The sequence below is a fragment of the Scyliorhinus canicula genome, chromosome 7, assembly GCF_902713615.1.
Source record: "Scyliorhinus canicula chromosome 7, sScyCan1.1, whole genome shotgun sequence".
In the NCBI taxonomy this organism is placed as follows: domain Eukaryota; kingdom Metazoa; phylum Chordata; class Chondrichthyes; order Carcharhiniformes; family Scyliorhinidae; genus Scyliorhinus; species Scyliorhinus canicula.
Window position 1 is genome coordinate 46,295,144 of NC_052152.1, and position 18,258 is coordinate 46,313,401.

At 40.9% G+C, this 18,258-nt stretch overlaps 1 protein-coding gene across 7 annotated transcripts in view; it reads left to right on the forward strand.

Annotated features, from left to right (window-relative positions):
• Positions 1–18,258, forward strand: part of polq (polymerase (DNA directed), theta) — a 111,750-nt gene that overhangs the window by 781 nt on the left and 92,711 nt on the right. For 6 of the 7 annotated variants that reach the window (XR_005461267.1, XM_038801912.1, XM_038801911.1 and 3 more), the window contains 7 exons: positions 364–475; positions 3,718–4,432; positions 6,063–6,242; positions 7,623–7,753; positions 10,308–10,464; positions 12,086–12,194; positions 13,487–13,712. Coding sequence is in view for 6 of the 7 variants with exons in the window: in XM_038801912.1 (XP_038657840.1) it covers positions 364–475; positions 3,718–4,432; positions 6,063–6,242; positions 7,623–7,753; positions 10,308–10,464; positions 12,086–12,194; positions 13,487–13,712 (1,630 nt within the window). In the remaining variant the exon portion in view is untranslated. The remainder of the gene's footprint in view (positions 1–363; positions 476–3,717; positions 4,433–6,062; positions 6,243–7,622; positions 7,754–10,307; positions 10,465–12,085; positions 12,195–13,486; positions 13,713–18,258) is intronic. The other variant, XM_038801914.1, reaches the window with a different exon arrangement.

Consider the following 18,258-nt stretch of genomic DNA (forward strand, 5'->3'; position numbering starts at 1 on the left):
AGGAGATTTAATTATCCTGACAATCTGACAAAACACGCGCCTGGCTTTTGCGAACAGGAGATCCGGGTCTGGCAAAGTTAAATCCGTTGCATAAGGCTGCAGAGTCTGTTAAACCCACATGTTGCCGTCCCTCATTTCATTTCGGGGTTGTTACTCGTTCAATTGTAATAGTTTATTGTAATTCTGTACTCTCAAATCTTGTTAAAGTTGTTCTGCTTCAGTATTTCTGAATGAATGAGTGGATGGTGATGTACATTGGAATTATCTGCAATGTCTTGCTGGGATACGCATCTATCTTGAGTCGGTGGAGCATTAAACTGATTAATGCAAGAGTTAATTGAGGCCTTTAAAAAAATTTCCCAGCAGCGTTGATTCAGCCTCTCTCAACCTTCGCCGCTCAGGCCGCTTACAGCAGCGAGTTCCCATGCGAGGTTCAAATGGGAAGGAAAATCACACAGATGGGACGCAAACCGAGGTAGGTTTTGCAGAAAGCACCCAACAGGAATTGTACAATTTGGGGCTAAAGTGTTTTTTAAAAGCAAATGTTAGAAGAAGCTATTATTAGAGATGTTATAGCTGGGCACTTGGATAAATTCAAGCTCATCAGGCAGAGTCAACATGACTTTGTGAAAGGGAAATCATGTTGGACCAATTTATTGGAGTTATTTGATGTGGTGGATATCGGTGCTGTGGATATAGGGGAATATGATGGATGTACTGTATTTATATTTCAAGAAGCTATTTGATAAGGTGCTACAAAGGTTATTGCTTCTTATTCCGGAAGATAAAAGCTCATGGTGTAGGGGGGGGGGTATTGTATTGGGAAAGTTAGAAGATTGGCTAGCTAACAGAAACAGAGTTGGCATGAATGGGTAATTTTCTGGTTGGCAGGATGTGACGAATGGTATGCCACATGTATCAGTGCTGGGGTCTCAACATTTTATAATTTATATAAATGATTTGTTTGGGCGGAGAGATTGAAGGTATGATTGTTAAATTTGCTGTTGACTCAAATAGAAGTAGGAAAATAAGTAGTGATGAGGACATAAGAAGGCTTCAAAGGGATTTTGATAGGCTAAATGAATGAGCAAAGTTCTGGCAAATGGAGTGTAGTGTGGCAAATGTGAAATTAACCGATGGATGTGGAAGGCATGTTTCCTCTAGTGGGAGAACTAGGCGTCACTGTTTAAAAATAAGGAACTGTTCCTTTAAGACTGCGATAAGGAGAATTTATTTCCCTGATGTCAGGAGTCTTTGGAACTCTCTTCCTTAAAAGATGGTGGCAGCAGAGTCTTTGAATATTTTTAAGGCAGAGGTAGATGAATTCTATATATTTTTGGTCAGCAAAGGGGTTGAAACGTTATCGGGGATGGTTGGGTATGTGGAGTTGAGGTTACAATCAGATTAGTCGTGACCTTATTGAATGATGGAACAAGCTCCAGGGGCTGAATGTCCTACTACTCCTAATTTATATGTTCATAAATCTTTCACCTTTCTGATGAAACAGAACTTAGTAGTCGTATGAAATCTAATTCTTGATTGTGCATGAGTTGGTTGGCTCCAACAGTGTGATGGTCTCCCGCCCCAACGCCGGCTTCCCGATTCTCTCCCGCTGATTCGCCGGTGCCCGCGAGATTCCCGGCATGTTGGTCGGGGGCCATTGAAAGCGCCCCCCCCCCCCCCCAAGCGATTCTCCGGGCCCCGATGGGCTGAGTGGCCGCCAAATACGGACGAGTCCCGCCGGCATGGGTTACTCGGGTCCCACACGCGGGACCTGGAAGGTAAATCTGCGGGGGCCTTCCTGGAGGGGGGTGGGGGATCCAACCCTGCGGGGGGTGGGCACGGTGGCCTGGCCCGCGATCGGGGCCCACTGATCGGTGGGCAGGCTGGTTTTGTGGGGGCTTATGTTCCTCCGTGACAGGTTTCTGTAGGGTTCCACTATATTGCCCAGGGGGCCGGTGCGGAGAAGGGAACCCCCGCGCATGTGAGGAATCACGCCAGCCGTTCCGGGCATGGGCAAACTCGTGCAAGCCGTTCCGTGCTGGCTGGAGCTGTGGGGACCACTCGGGCGACAGCCTAGCCCCCTAGGAAGGGGAGTATTATTGGGGACCGTTGACGCTGGAGTGGTTGGCGCCGCTTTTCACCCTGGCGTTGGGACATAGTCCCATTATTGGAGAAACCCACCCTGTATTTTTTTGAGACAGATTCTACTTGAAAGGGAAACTGGTCCTCCCAGTTTCAAAGGGAAAAAAAGCTGAAATTGTGATTGGAAACAAAAACCTCTAGGGAGGCTGGCTGAAAGATGTAAAAGGGCACAGGTCATTCCAAGCTCAGTAGAAGTTGATGAGTCCGGTGATACAGTACAGGCAGACTGAAGAACACAGTAGTTAGATTCAGAAGCTGAGAAAAAGTAAATACACAACTACTGCAGTGTTCTGTTAATTGAAGATAATATTGGTGGATCTATGTCCTCCAGACAGAATTGAGGAGGCTCTTTAGATGTGTGCCACCTTTGGTGATGAGCATGCCTGTGGAGCTTTGGTTGGTTGTACATTGTAGTTGGTTGTTGATCAGGCAAAATCCTAGAAGAAGAGCTAAAATTCTTTGTGAAGAAGAGAGTTTTGAAATATCTTTGTGACTGAAATTGATTACCTATACATTGACTGGACTGCTGAGGCCAATTCATAAGATCTATCTTAGTTGTATCTGCCATTTAATGTGTAATTTATGGGTTTATCATGGACTACACTGTACCCGTTAATTCAAATTTGCCTGTTAAATCACATTTAAGTCATTGATTCTGGGTTTTACAGAATACATGATTAACTGAGATAGTATTTAGCCTTTACTATGTTTGACTCTTGTATAGCAAAATACCTTCTGCTTTAACTGTGGAATCTTGTGGCTTCTTTCTTTTAGCAAATAGATTTTGGATTTCTCTACTAGGATTGTAAGAGTGGTACCTCAGTAGCTATCATCCTCTTCCTGCTGTGCATTTCTATACTGCTATACATTACATGTAGACGCCATTTTTTCAATGTATTTTGGATGATTATCCAATGCCCCAGTTTATCCCACTCTGAGCTTGCACTTCACCTTTCCTATGTGACTTTCATGTATTTTCTGGAACAGTTCTTTCTGCATCATTTTAGATATGATTATTCTGGACCCCAGCAACAAAACACCATCTCCCAGTGAGAAGTCATCTCCAATATTGCCATATTGTTGGCTGTGTTTGCTGTACCTTGTCAGGCTATCCCTGGATCACTTGCTGAGAGAGCATTTGTAATTCTTCATCTTTACTGTCCTCATCTCTGATTTGACTCTTTGACCAAGCTGTTATGTTCACTCTGATGGATACTTATACCGAGATGATGCATTATCCTCTCCTCTAGCCTTTGATTACTGTTTGTACTGTATGGACATTATCTAAATAGTCACCTTCTGTGTCATAAATCTTTCTATGTTTCCATGATACGAAAGCAAACAAGTTGTAAATGCTGAAAATTGTAAATTAAAGAGAAGGTTCAAAAAGACTGAACCAGTCCCATAGCACTGCAAATTGGGAGAATCACATCTGAAATATTAACTTGATGTTTCTGGTTTTTGTTATGGATTTTGTGAAAATCTTCTATGAGTCTTTGGGCCACAAGTGTTTCAGCCATGGAATGACAGATTAAAAACGCATGTCTTATGTTTTCTTTCACTTTCTTTCAGGTCCCTGCTAATATTAAGGCATCATTTGGGAGTCCTGGCTCATCATTGTCACTAGATGATGAACTTATACAAGCAGCATTGGATCTTGAAAAAAACTGGAATGCTGGAAATCCAAGAGAAGATATTTTAAAATCTATATGTTTGAACAATGTTAAGACAACTTCCAATTCTAGTGGGGGCACAATTGAAGTTAATCAATTTAATCCATCGAGTGAAGACCAGAAGGGCTCAAGTTCTGCAGCTAGTAGCGGTGTGGACCAGGAGCATAGAATAGCATCTCCTGAAGATCCTAAGGGCTCGTCACTTATTAGAGATCCTATCCTTGATTTGATCAATAAACCTTTGTTGAGTGGCTGTACAGAGCTGGTCAATAGACGCAAGAGAGAAAGGCCTTTGTCCGTAAATAATCCAGATTCGGACACTTCAGCACGCCCTATTGCAAAGAAAGCAGTAATTTCCCAAAAGTATTCACCTGTCGTAAATGGAGGCCAACAACTATCTGGTGTTCAGAAATGTCAAAAAGCAAGACCCATGGCTAAATGGCAGGTTAGAACTTCGGGAACATCAAGAAATTCCATTGTGCTCAGTCCAAATCTGTTGCAAAGGAAGAAGCTTCTTCAATCCAATTCTTCCTTTCTTGTGCTGACACCACCTCCTGGCCTCGGCCAAAGTTTGTTAGATGGCAGCAAACTCAGTGAGTCCCTGACAGCAACAGGTACAGTCTATATTATTCAAATGAAACAATATAAAATAAAACTGTTATTCCACTAAATTTCTTGAGGAACAAGCTATTTTTAAAAAAAAAATGTAATTGAAAGTAAACACTTGGGCACCTATCTGACGTCACAGTTTGTGATGGGTAGTTTTTACTAGAGCAACCTCTAGTATTGACATGGTTTGCTTCACATGCACTTGAGACTTCATTGGTCTCTTATTTTCGTTGGAATTGTTGGAAGATGTAAATTTGTTTCATCCCTTTTGCTTTTATGTTTATGCCCTTATGTCATGCCATTGGGATACCTTTCCTTAATTTTCCAAGGTCAAATCTTGCCCTGGTTCAAGATTCAGATCTTCTATTTTGAGATTGGATGCAAGAAAAAGAACTTCCCACTACTGTGACATGCCATTAAATCCATGGACAAATGGGATGAAGAGGAATTTCACATTATGTTCCTGCTTTCATTTATGTCCATGGTTAGACTGAAAGAATGAAAAACTACAAAAAGGAAAAGCTTGAAACGATAGGGTGCGGCTTTCAAAAGGTCCAGTCACTGTAGGTTGTGCATTGTGGCAACACACCTTTTATGTGACAGTTGCAGTGTACTGCTTCATCCACTAGTAGTCAGTTGTAAGTAGTGGACCGGTTTAGGGAATTTGTTTAGTGTTTTCATTGCATTCACTTTTTTCTCAATCTTGGCTAGTATTTAAAACAACTGTCAAAGAATTAAATCTTCCGCTGGCTGTACTAAGATATGGGGTGGCAGTAAAAAACTAACACTCATTGTCCCAACCTATATAAAGCCCTGGGTAAAGCTCATCGTAAAACAGAAAGCATTGCATACATCACTGGGTCAGTTTCATTTCGACCTACTATATTGTGATCTGATGTGCATTGTATGTATTTTAATACACATTGTATGTATTTTAATACACATTTATGTTTTGATGGATGGAGGAAGGTTGGGCTGTGAGAAAAGGTCCCGAGCTTAATTTGGTTGGCTTTGTGTGATGGCTGCACGATGATTGGAATTGTGGAGTGTGGTGTACAAATATACCCCGATGGTTTGCATCATTACCTTGCTGCCAAAACAGTAAATCAATTCAAACATTAACAACTGTAACCTTGACCCCCCACTTGTTAACCGTCTTCTCCACTTTCTGCCACATTTCAGTGACATCTTTGAGTCTCAATTACTTAGACTCTATGTGCATTAGTCAGTTATGACCATCCTGAGAAATTGCTATCAATACTGTGTTTTATAACAGTTTTGCTGGTCAAGTCAGAATGATTATGCTTCCAGAGACAATGTTTGGTTTATATTGTTTGCTGAGTCTATAGGACGCCACAATATAATTTTTATATACCAATTTTATTGCTTTTAGTGACCATATCATTACCACCAAGCTGAAAGCAAACCTTAGTAATTACAAGTCAAAAATGTTATTATAGTGTAATTAATCATTTACTTGACAAACTGGATCAGTAACATTTATTTGACACAATTAATTTTGTGTTTACTTTATGTGAAAAAAGTTGTTTTGAACTGTATTCAGTATTATCAGTAAATGGCATGTTTTGCATGCTTCTCTGTAGACACTTCAAGGTTGTTTGCATCTTATTCCAGGGCAATGTGGGCATGTAGCTGCCCCCTCGCAACAATCAGTGCTACTGCTTTCTAACTGGGGGCTGCCCAAAGCAGTTCTGAAGAAATATCAGAGCATGGGGGTGGTGAGCATTTTTGAATGGCAAGCTGAATGTCTTACCCAACACCGTGTGTTAGAGGGTCGAAACTTGGTCTATTCAGGTAACTTAATAATATTTAAGCTGATTTAAGTACTTGGTTCATGAGATCACTTTACATAACAGTATCTAAGTATATTGGCCTACCCTATTTTTTAAATTTAAAATTTCAATTATTTTCATCCTGCACTCCTATTTTAAAAAGTTAGTAAATTTTTGTGTTTGCATTTGATTTGTAGCAGTTTTCTAGTCACTAAAGGTGAGATTCACAAACAGTGATAGTTCTTCCAATAGCTTTGTTCTGAGGCAGGAAATGTGAGGTGAGTTCTATTAGTACAAAGCAATAGAGTGAAAATCCAAGATGGCTAAGGTATCATTTAAGATCAGAAATTAATTTGCAACAGACGAATGTTATAGATGGCACTCCTAAAACCAGCATGCACTTGTAGGCTACAGTCTTAACTAGTTGGTACTTCCTTAAACTGAGCTCTTGAATTTGACCAGACCACCACGAGAAACAATTGAAGGGGAAAATGGCTTCCTCCATCTCAGCATCAAATCAACCTTGAAGTAGACTCTTGTACATCAATTAGAGTCGAGAGCCTGACCTCTTTCACCAAAATGAGAAAGTGACACCAAAATGAGAAAGTGACTTTCTATATTGACATGGTGTGGGAAATAAATAAACTGGTGTGCTTGGACTTTCGCAATCTAATATGCGTTTTAACTAAAGTTAGATGGATATTCGTATGATTGTTTTTGGGGAGTGACTTGGAAGCAGTGTTGCAGAATTTAATGTGCTTGGTTAGTCTCCCAAGAATATGTTACAGAGGATTGTACTGTTTTTGGAAGGAATTGGTTTGACGAATTGAACAGCATTTTTTGGTCCCATGCTTCCGTTATATTCTTGTGCAAGCTTTACTGAATGAAATCAGTTGTGTGGTGACATGGGAGAAATATCCCAGTACTTAGTAATTTCATGTACATCATTATCTTTTAATTTTCCTGCTTCACTGTAGAGTTGATTTATTCAGCTGGGCCTTTATGTCCACCACTCCTCTGTGGACTGTTTGTTTGATTTTAAGGTCCTGGAGTTGAATGATGTTCTCTAAATCATTGTTAGAAGCAGATACCTTTTTCCTATATTTGGAGTAAGCTTGATTGTGGGAGCTATATTTTAGTGGAAAAGGTACATATGGAACTATAGTTTGTAATTCCTTCTAGTATATTGCTAAAATAAATTTGAAAATGCAGTTTAAAATTTTTGAGATCAGAAGGTCATATTTCACAGTGATTGGAGTTGATTGGAAGAACTTATTATTACTATTTATCTATTGGAACTCGCACCCTCGAGGTGGAAAGGGAGTGATAGGGATTTAACCAATACCTGGTACTTTGCTATTGGCACAAAATAAATAAATGTTCATTTTCTTTCATGTTGTAGCCCCTACCAGTGCTGGAAAGACACTTGTTGCAGAGCTGCTTATTCTAAAGAGAGTTCTGGAAAGGAGGAAGAAAGCGCTGTTCATCCTACCATTTGTTTCTGTGGCAAAGGAGAAAATGTATTACCTGCAGGTCAGTGTGGCAACAAATGTCAGAAAATAATTTTGATCCGCTCGTTGCAAGTCTCGTATGATGACTATGACCATATGTGTATTGTAGTAATAATAATGAATGGTTAACAATTTACTGTAACATCAAACCACTAGATGGCGATCAAGCACATATACTTGGATCACGTGATACTCTTGATTCGGGGAGAAGGTTGTTAGGCGAGATAGAGAACGGTCGTGTCGTCAGGAACTCTGTAGTTAGAATCATTGGTTTAGTCAATCTGTTATCTTTTATATCTCGGTAAGCAAGTTGAATCTATTTAGTTGTGTAAATAAATTAGCTTTGTTCAATACCTCGCTTGATGTTTTTTGTGAGACACTACACTTCAAAGCCATTCTCATTCAGAAATCAAAGAATATCACGATGACTAAAGGACCGATGCCAAATGTGTTTGAGTATTTCGAACTGGTAATCTCGGTCAGCAGGGACCTCCGCATGAGAAATGGAAAATTTTACTTGGGTGCAGTGTGGACTACCTTTTAAAAATTGAGACTGAAGTTGAGTAAATAAAGCTTTATTTTGCATCTAAACATGAAGCAAATGTTTGATTGTGCTGCTGGATGCCACATATGACCACTGCGGGGTAGGGAGAGCAAATTTGACTCCTACAATACAGTTTGATGTAATTGGGAGCGGGGTGAGCTTGGCCTATGACTAATATCACTGCCTAGTGACTGTTAGCAAAAATACGCTTCAATATCCTGTTCTTGAAGACTAAATCTTTATGTGCTACTGTGATATCTGTTGTCCTTATTCAGGTGATTTTTGTTAGATTGACAATAGCAATATTACAATTAGCCTCAGTATCCTAGAGTAGAACGTGGAGAGCGTTATCAGCCAAGTTTGGATGCCTGATCGTTATCTAGTGACACCGGCTGACAAATATATGTTTGATATTGACTGAGAACAGGATTGCCAACTGATGTACTCTTGTAGTTGAACAGGTTGCTTGCACTCTCTGCCTAGGTTCATGACGAATGGTCACTAATTCAAGGTATTGGAAAGCCGTTGCTGTCTGTGAAGTTGACCAATAGTCATTACTTCTACGAAAATGGGCAAGAAAAATAGTGATTTTTAGTGCAAACCGTAGAATAGAATAGAATTCCTACAGTGCCGAAGGAGGCCATTCAGCCCATCAAGTATGTACCGACCTTCTGAAAGAGCACCCCACCCAGGTCCACTCTCCCACCCTATCCCTGTAATCCCAGAACCCCACCTAACCCGTACATCTTTGGACTGTGGGAGGAAACTGAAGCACTCGTTGAAAACCCGCGCAGACATTGGGAGAGTGCAAACTCCACACAGACAGTCGCCCGGGGCCCTGGCGCTGTGAGACAGCAGTGCTAACCACTGTGCCACCTTGCTGCCAAATGCGGGTAATGTCAGTCGGTTTACCATGCCAATAACCTTGGCACAATTAATTAATGAAACATGCCTCCTCTCCCATCATTATTTAAAATAATTGGATATTTTAGTCATCAAACAAACCATTTAGCAGCAGTGCTTGTGTAAAGGGGGAATATTGAAAGAGATTTTAAATCATTTTGGCTCTGGAAGAACAATATTTTCTTCATTGCCACTCAAGTAATGCCAGCACTGAGGGAGTGCTGCATTGTCAAGCAATGCCGTCTTTTGGATGAGTCATTAAATTGAAGCCCCATCTGCCTGTTTGGGTGATGTAAAAGATCCCATGGCATTGTTTTGAAGAAGAATAGAGGAATTATCCCTGGCGTCCTGGCCAATATTTATCCCCTAATCAAAAGCAGATTATCTGCACATGAACACATTGACATTTGGGCAAGATTGCAGTGCGACAGGTCACACTTGTATTTCTGACGTTACAACGTTGACTATGCTTCAAAAGTACTTAATTGGCTATAAAATGCTTTGAGATGCCCAGTGGTGAAAAGCACTATATAAATGTAAATCTTTCTTTTCCATGATCACATTTGTGATTGCTGATCATTCAACACACATGACTTAGTCATATGTATAAAAATGAAGGATGAGTTGCTTCTAGAATCTGTGTTCGAATCCAGCCAAAGCTAATGGGATGAAAGTTTGCTCTGGCTGTAGCTGTTCAATATAAATTAATGTTTTTGCAGTGCACAGGTAAGTGCATGGCCCCATTAAATTCTTTGCAGTGCCATATAGGTATAGTAATTTAAAGGAGATACCTTATGTGGCCACTGTGCAAGTGTGCAGCCTAGAGGGAATGTTGGTTTTGGATAGTCTCATTTTTAAGGAGGATGGTCTTCTGAAGTACATGGATGAAATAGAAAGGCCTGTTGTATTCACAAAGCTGCTGCACGTAACAAAAATCCTACACTTCTGAATAGTAACTAATTGGATCTGAAGTTGTATTTACATTTTATCATTTGTGCAACAGTGCTATATGACTCTATTTTTAATTTTTCTATATTCATGTTTATTTGCATTTCATAACTAACAACAAGTTGGCTGTAACTGAAAGGGTAAAAAGTTGAACTGTGGATATCCTTGGTCTCTGTCTCAGAATTTATTCCAAGAGGCTATGGTGAGAGTGGAGGGATATATGGGAGGTACATCACCTGCTGGGGGATTTTCATCACTGGATATAGCTGTGTGTACGATTGAGAAAGCAAATGGACTTATAAACCGAATTATTGAGGAGGAGAAAATGGACCAGCTCGGTGAGAGAATCTTTATTGTTTGTCTTATTTTCATTAAGTGAGGCTTGAATTTCCGCTTTCCCTCCTTGGTATCAGTCTTGTTTCTGTGTCAGAAAGTTGTGGATTGTGCAAGCTAACATGTGAATGCAGTTCTGAGAGCAGAAGGAAAAAAAACATTAAAACTTGGGAAATGACTGAGATTGCTCCAAACTGGTCTTGTATATTCTGAAATGGAACTCTAATTCCAACCAGTGCCAGGCATTTCTAAGTTGCTGGATTTTCTGAACTTTTGGATGAGTCAATAAATGGAAGTCTCTGTTCCAGCGATTTGGGAAGTTATTGAAGATCCCAGGCACTGTTTAAAGAAATAAGACTGTAAAACATGAGAGCCAAAGAAAACTATTCGGCCCATCGAGTCCGCTCCGCCATTCAGTTAGATCATGACTGATCTGATGTGATTATCCTTAGCTCTACTTTCCCACCTTATCCCCACAACCTTTGATTTCCTTATTGATGAAAAATCTCAACCTTGAATATACTTAACAACCCAGCCTCTGTAGCTCTTTGTGGTAAAGAATTCCAGAGAGGCTCTAGCTGCTGAGAGAAGAAATTCCTCAACTCTATCTTAAAATGGACAACCTCTTACTCTGAAGTTATGTCCTCAGTCCTCGTCCCACAAGGAGAAATAAGCTCTCGGCATCTCCCTGTCAAGCCTCCTGAGAACCTAAATGTCTCAATAAGGTCACCCCTCATTCTTCTAAACTCCCATGAGTACAGGCCCAACACACTCTCCTCATAAGAAAACCCTTCCATGCCCGGGATCAACCTAGCGAACCTTCTCTTGTCTTCCTCCCAATGCCAGTATATATTTCCTTAGATAAGAGCCGTTCACAGTAATCCAGGTGTGGCGGTCTAACTAGTGCCTTGTATAGTTTCAGACTTCCCTATTTTTATACTCTATTCCCTTTGAAATAAACGCCAACATTCTATTTGCCTTCCCTATTGCCTGCTGAACGTGCATGCTTTTTTCTGTGATTTATGCACAAGGACCTCCAAATCCCTCTGTGCTACAGCTTTCTGCAGTATTTCTCCATTTAGATAATATTCAGCTCCTTTATTCTTCCTACCAAAGTGGTACTTTGCATTTTCACATTTCACATTTTCCTACATTATATTCCATCTGCACATTTTCTGACATTATATTCCATCCGCCAATTTTTTGCCCAGTACTCACTTCACTTGTCTACATCCCTCTGTAGACACTTTGTATCACCCTCACCACTTGCCTTCCCAGCTATCTTTATGTTATCCCCAAACTTGGCAATAGTACATTTACTTCCCATGTCCGTCGTTAATGTATATTGTAAATAATTATGTCACTGTGGCACTCCAAACTTGATCAAGGATGGCATTAGTGCATGCTCCAGTGGCTTGGATAACTTTGCTTTCTTAGCGAATATTACCATAAAAATAACTGGCTATCTTGTGCTTTTTAAGGAACTTTTTCTGTTTGCAAAATGCATGCCGGTTTATATGCATAATAGTGATTGCATTCAGAGTAATTCAATGAATGTGATGCTTGTTGGAAATCTAGTTCTAGCCCTTCATAATTATATTATAGTTTTCTATTTGATTCCCACAGGAATCGTAGTAGTGGATGAGTTACATATGTTGGGGGACATGCACAGAGGATATCTATTGGAACTTCTCTTAACAAAGATATTATTCGTCACTCAAAAGAGTGCAAAGAGGTAATTTTTTCTAAATGGGAAACAAGAACATCAAGCAGAACATTTGAAAAAAAATATGTCTTGCATTTCTTGCTGTGGAACTTTGAGGATGCATTTGCTTGTGGCAGAGATTCATTCCTGATCTCCAGTATATTATTATGCAAAAGAGAAGGGCTACCTCTCTGCACAGAACAACACAGCACAGAAGGCGGCCATTTGGCCCACTGTACCTGTGCTACTGGTTCTTCGAAAGAGCTCTCCAATTAATCCCACAGCCTTCCGACTTGTTCTGTGTAGTAATGTTGTGCAAAGATCAGATCAAATTGTACACACCTTAAAAAGAAATTACAACCCTATTGCTTTTTAATTTACATACCCTTGCATTCTTGTATTTGATTGCCACACTTCCGGTATCACAACCCTGCTACGCAAAGTCTATGTCAATCTTGTGAATTTGCAGCACTGGATGTAAACGTTATTTTGTAGTGGATGAAAATATCGGTCTTTGTATTTTGTGAACATACGGTTGTTTAAACAAGCATTTTAAGGCTGAAGAGATCCCAGCAGAGCAAATAATGTTGTGAATCAACAAAATCTTGAAAGTTGTCCTGGTGATCTTTCTTTTACGAAGTAGGAAAAGTGCTGATTACGATTTTGAAATGTGATAAATTTTGTTTCACGTTGGAATATGATAAATGCCTATCAGGCGGGATTCTCGCATTTGGCGGCAGAGTGTCCACGCCGTCGGAAGCGCCGTCGCGTTTCACGACGGCATGAACGGGCCGATGGGAGTACCTATTCTGGCCCCTACAGGGGGCCAGCACGGCGCTGGAGCAGTTCATGCCTCTCCAGTCTCCCATCCCGGTGCGAACTGTGCGCCGCGCCAACCCGCGCATGCGCGGTGGCCTCCTTCAAGAGCCGGCCCTGACGGGAGCGGGAGTTCAGCGGCTGGCGCATAAGAAAATAGGCCCGTGGAGCGAGACGCCGGCCCGCCGATCGGTGGGCCCTGATCGCGGGCCGCCCCCCGACCCTGCGCACAAAGTTCCCGCCGGTTGCGGCTAGGTGTGGACGTCGCCTTTTTAGAGCGGCCGCTCAGTCCATCCGGGCTGGAGAATCGACGGCCCGGCTGCGTAGAGTGGCCCGTGACCAGCTCCGCGGAGAATCGCGTGCCGGCGTCGGGGTGGCATGGCGCGGTTGTGGGGATTCTCCGGCCCGGCGAGGGGCTGGGAGAATCCCGCCCCTCAACTTTTGAAATCTATCTAAATTTATCTTGATGACTGAAATTGATGGATGCATGTATTTTGGTATTCCAGGCATAAGACTCCAGCGAAAGAACAGAGGCTCAATGATGGGATACAAATTGTAGGGATGAGTGCCACTCTTCCAAACCTGGGCATTGTAGCAACCTGGCTAGATGCAGAATTGTATTGTACTGACTTCAGGCCTGTACCTCTTATGGAACTGGTAAAGATTGGCAATACTATTTATGATTCAAATATGACAGTGGTACGGGAATTTCAACCTGCTCTCCAGGTAAAGGTAAGGGATTTTTGTGAAATTGTTCTAGAAGTGGATGTCATAATATACACCAGTATATCATGGTGCAGACACACACTGATGGACACACACAGGGACCAATCAACATGTACAAACACCGCAGCCAATCACCATTTAAAATACACACACTATAAAGGCAGAGGGCACCACGGTTCCCGCTCATTCTGGGTGCTGCCTCTGAGTGTAGCAAGAACTCATCCAGCCCACAGACTTACACCACGTGCTGAGAGAAGCAACTGGTTCGGACAAGGCTTAGGTCTCTAGTTTAAGTTACCATCATTTAGACCTACAGTCATCGTGTGTTAGTTAGTTAGAAGTAGTTAATAAAATTGAGTTGAACCTTCATCAGTGTTGGAAGTGTCTGTTCATCTCTCAAGTCTACACTAGCCAACACTTCAGTGGAGTCTTGTATTGTATTCAGATTATGACTTTTGTTACGGTCCCAGACCAGACCTCACTTTATATTAGCAAGAAGCCCCAATAATATTTCAATTTGTAAAACTATGAGGAAAGGATATTTTGCTCCAGGAGACAAATAGGGATCTTTTATATTATAACAAACTTTATGATTAACACAGGATTAACCACTTTGACAATAGCTTTACAATTAACAATTAAACAATTCTGAATTACAGGAAACATTAATTACTAACTTATACCTTCTTTATCTCCTACCAATTAAGCAAGCCCATTACAGGTTAAAAGAGACTTTCAAATACAGTTAGCAAGAACAGGAACACTGCTGTATTGTGTAGAGATTTCCTTTCAGATAAGGGGAGAGAGAGACCCTTTCAGGCACAACTTGAAAATCCTTCTGTCCTTGTCAAACTAAAAAATCCTTCTGCCCTTGTCTGACTAAAAGGTCCTACAGCTCAACTGCTTGCTCCAGACCTGGCTCCTCCCATTAATTACATCATCTCTATCCCACTAACTGTCTCATGACCATCTTATCTAAGGATAAACACAACCCCTCAATTGTCAGCAACCCTTGGAACCTTCCAAAATACACAATATTCCATTGACCCCCATATAGGCAAACAAATGCATGGTTGGAATGAATGATTATCTCACTTTTACGATATCTTAATTATAGACTTCTCAGACACATCACCTGCATGTGTATCAAACCAGGATTTAAAAAAAAATTACTGCAAGTTACATAATACAATATATTAAAAGTTTCCTGCATTCATCACATTAGCAATTCTATTGTAATTATGAAATTCAATCCAGTAATTAACTTTGGAAAATTATGTAAATGCTTCCTTGATACATGGCTAAAATATCAAACCTCAGATTGTTAATTGGGATTCTGATTGGATCTGACACTGACCTTTCTCCTTTGGGATCTGCGTTAAAACCAAGCCTAGGCTGTTTGAATGACTACCCTCTCTGGGTATTAGATGTAAGACTGCCATGTGAAATTGGTTTGAGAGTTGTAAATCAAAAATCATTTTGTACATTGCTTCAGATGACAATATTTGCCCAATTTAAAACAAATTCAAATGTTTTACTCTGACAGAATTTTTCAGATGGATGATGTGGGAATGCTGTTCCGCGATGCCCTATTGGAGTAATATTAGAAAACTCCAGAGCTATAGTTTACAAATGCTCCTGCTTGGGAACACCTGTAAGGTTTTTGGATTCCGGGCCACACATACCTAAGCTAGGCAATTGACTATTCATAAGTAGTTTTATAATAAATTATTAAGAATCAATAGTTTAGATATGATGCATTAATTAATTGGACAGAAAAAGTATACAACCTGTGACAGTTGACTGGTTCACTGATCCGAGAGGACAGATGGACATGTTGGAACAGAGTATGTTAATCTCAATAGCTTGCGTTAACAGCATTCTGCTGTCTAGCTGAAGTGTTAGGGAACTCTTCCCTCTATCTTCTCCTCTTCAGGTCCATCTTCCATCTCAACAAGGCTGCTGCCTGATGAACACTACCCCATGTCCTTGAGTGCTTGTTAAAATATCCTTTATCTGGAGGCTGGCAGCTTACCCAGTGTCAATCACCTATTCAAACGAGGGCAGCACGGTGATGCAGTGGTTAGCATTGCTGCCTCACTGTGCCGAGGTCTCGGGTTCGATCCCGACTCTGGGTCACTGTCTGTGTGGAGTTTGCACATTTTCCCCATGTCTGCATGGGTTTCACCCCCACAACCCAAAGATGTGCAGGGTAGGTGGATTGGCCATGCTAAATTGCCCCTTAATTGGAAAAAATGAATTGGGTACTCTAAATTTAAAAAAAAATCACCTATTCAAATCCTTCTGACCAATGGATGTAGAGCAAGATATCAGAGTAGTCACCTCTGCAGCCTGCTGGAGGTCATCGTTTTAGGTTATGTCATGCTAAGGGTCATTTCCTGACCCGTTCTAAATACTTGCGTAGATTAGGGGTACATAAGACACCATCCTACAAATTTATGATTGTCAACATGGAAGCCTGAATCAAGTGACCCTGGCATTTACAGGGATTGTTTAGAAATTGCCTTTCCAGAGAGAGAGAGAGAGAATCCATGCAGTTTGGCTGATCAGAGCTCTATACTATGCAGAAAATACCAGTTTGCCAAAGGCCCTAATTTCTTACACGTCTGCAAGTACAGACATGAAATCTGGGTGCATTCAAACCCAACTTTGGAAAGCCAATGTTGTTATAAAAATTTGTTACTATACATTAACAGAAACTGGTAAATTTGCTGAAAAATACAAAACTTTCTTTGGGCAAGTAGAAATTTGATGGTCATGTTGACCCATGGTACCTTGAATCTGAGGCCTCCAGCCAACTCACGCTGGGAGCAACTGATGATTGAAATGCTCAGTTTCACAGTGCTAACTTTCTTTATCAGCATAAAATTCATTACATGGAAGAAAATGTTTTAGATAGTATTTGAGGGAAAATGAAAGGAATTGTTTCAATTAGAGTTGTCTGTTTTAAATTGGAGCTCAACGTCCTATCAGCTGGTCATAGAATGACTTTAAAATGGAATATTTATGGCCTATGTTAGCAAAAGAAGGTGTAAATCCATGAGTGGAGGAATATAAAAGGTGAATAAAATAAAATACATTTACTTTCTCAATGCTTTTTATCCCTATTTTCTTCTTTTGTGAGGAAGCTGGAATGTTCTAGACTTTAGCCTCTTACTGTGATGCGAGGCACAATTGAGGCAAACGTTCCTTGATTCAGTGAAGTTTGTAATTTGCTGTCCCCTGGCAATCTTGAAAATCTAAGTTCAAATGATAGTTACAAGTGGATTTTACACTTCGGTTTTCTGAATGATCGACCAATAAAACTGAAATAATGTTGCATTGCATTTTTGACCTATTTGTGAATGGTTGGAAAATGTTTGAAGAGTTGATGAAATACTTTGAAAGATAAAACCCTTATTTATTTAAATCTTTGGCTACAAGACACATCCACACTTCTGACTTTACGATGGAGGAAAGGTCATTGATGAAGTAGCCGAAGATGGTTGGGCCTAGGCACTACCCTGAGGAACTACTGCAGTAATGTGCTGGGATTGAGATGATTGCCAACTAACGACCGCTACCATCTTTCTTCATGCAAAGTATGACTCCAACCAGTGGAGGGTTTTCCCCCGGATTCCCATCAGCTTCAGTTAGCTGGGGCTCCTTGATGCCACAATTGATCAAATGTAGCCTTAGTGACAAGGGTCACTCCTCCTTCACCTCATGAATTCAGCTCTTTTGCCATAGAACTTCACCGTAGAGTCTTAAAACAGGTGACTGATGAGGTAGTTGATTCTTTGGTTTAATTCTCCAAAATTCCTTTGGTTCAGAGTAGGTTCCAATAGATTAGAAAATAACAATGTAACTCCTTTATTCAAGAGGGGAGGGAGTCAGCAAGCAGGAAACTACAAACCAGTTAGCTTAACATTTGTCATTGGGGAAAATGTCAAAAGCTTTTTTTTAAACGTTTGTTTATTGGAATTTTTCAATTTGTACAAAAAAAAAAGGACAGCTACAGGTGTCAATGTACAGCACGTTCAGCCCAAACACCAGTCATTACAATGTTAGGAACAGAAAGACCAGATAAATCAGTGACTAAACCCTCCACGGATAAATGACCTGTCTGCACACAAACAAGATAGAAGCAATAATTTAGACCTACATCACACCCCAAGCTTAAAGACAGAAGAAAACAATACCCCGAGAACCCTGGTACTAAGGGGAATTTGGGTAAGTCTTCTAATGCAAGTTGTACTCTTCTCCAGACCCAGACTGGAATGAGGAGCCACCCTACATCTTCAAGATGAAAATGACACAGAGGACTGGGCACAACCAGACCCATGTTACCAACCCAGGGTCTCTCATAGAGAAACTAAAAAGAGAACAAGAACCAAGAGGGAGAAAGCAAGCCCCCAAAACCCCAGCTCCCAGCCCCAGGTCCAAGGACGAAATAGATAATTAAACTACCAGTGCCAATAACACATTCTCCCCCCCCCCCCCCCCCCCCCCCCCCCCCAAAAAAAGGGCAACAGGCAATCATAGGGTCAAG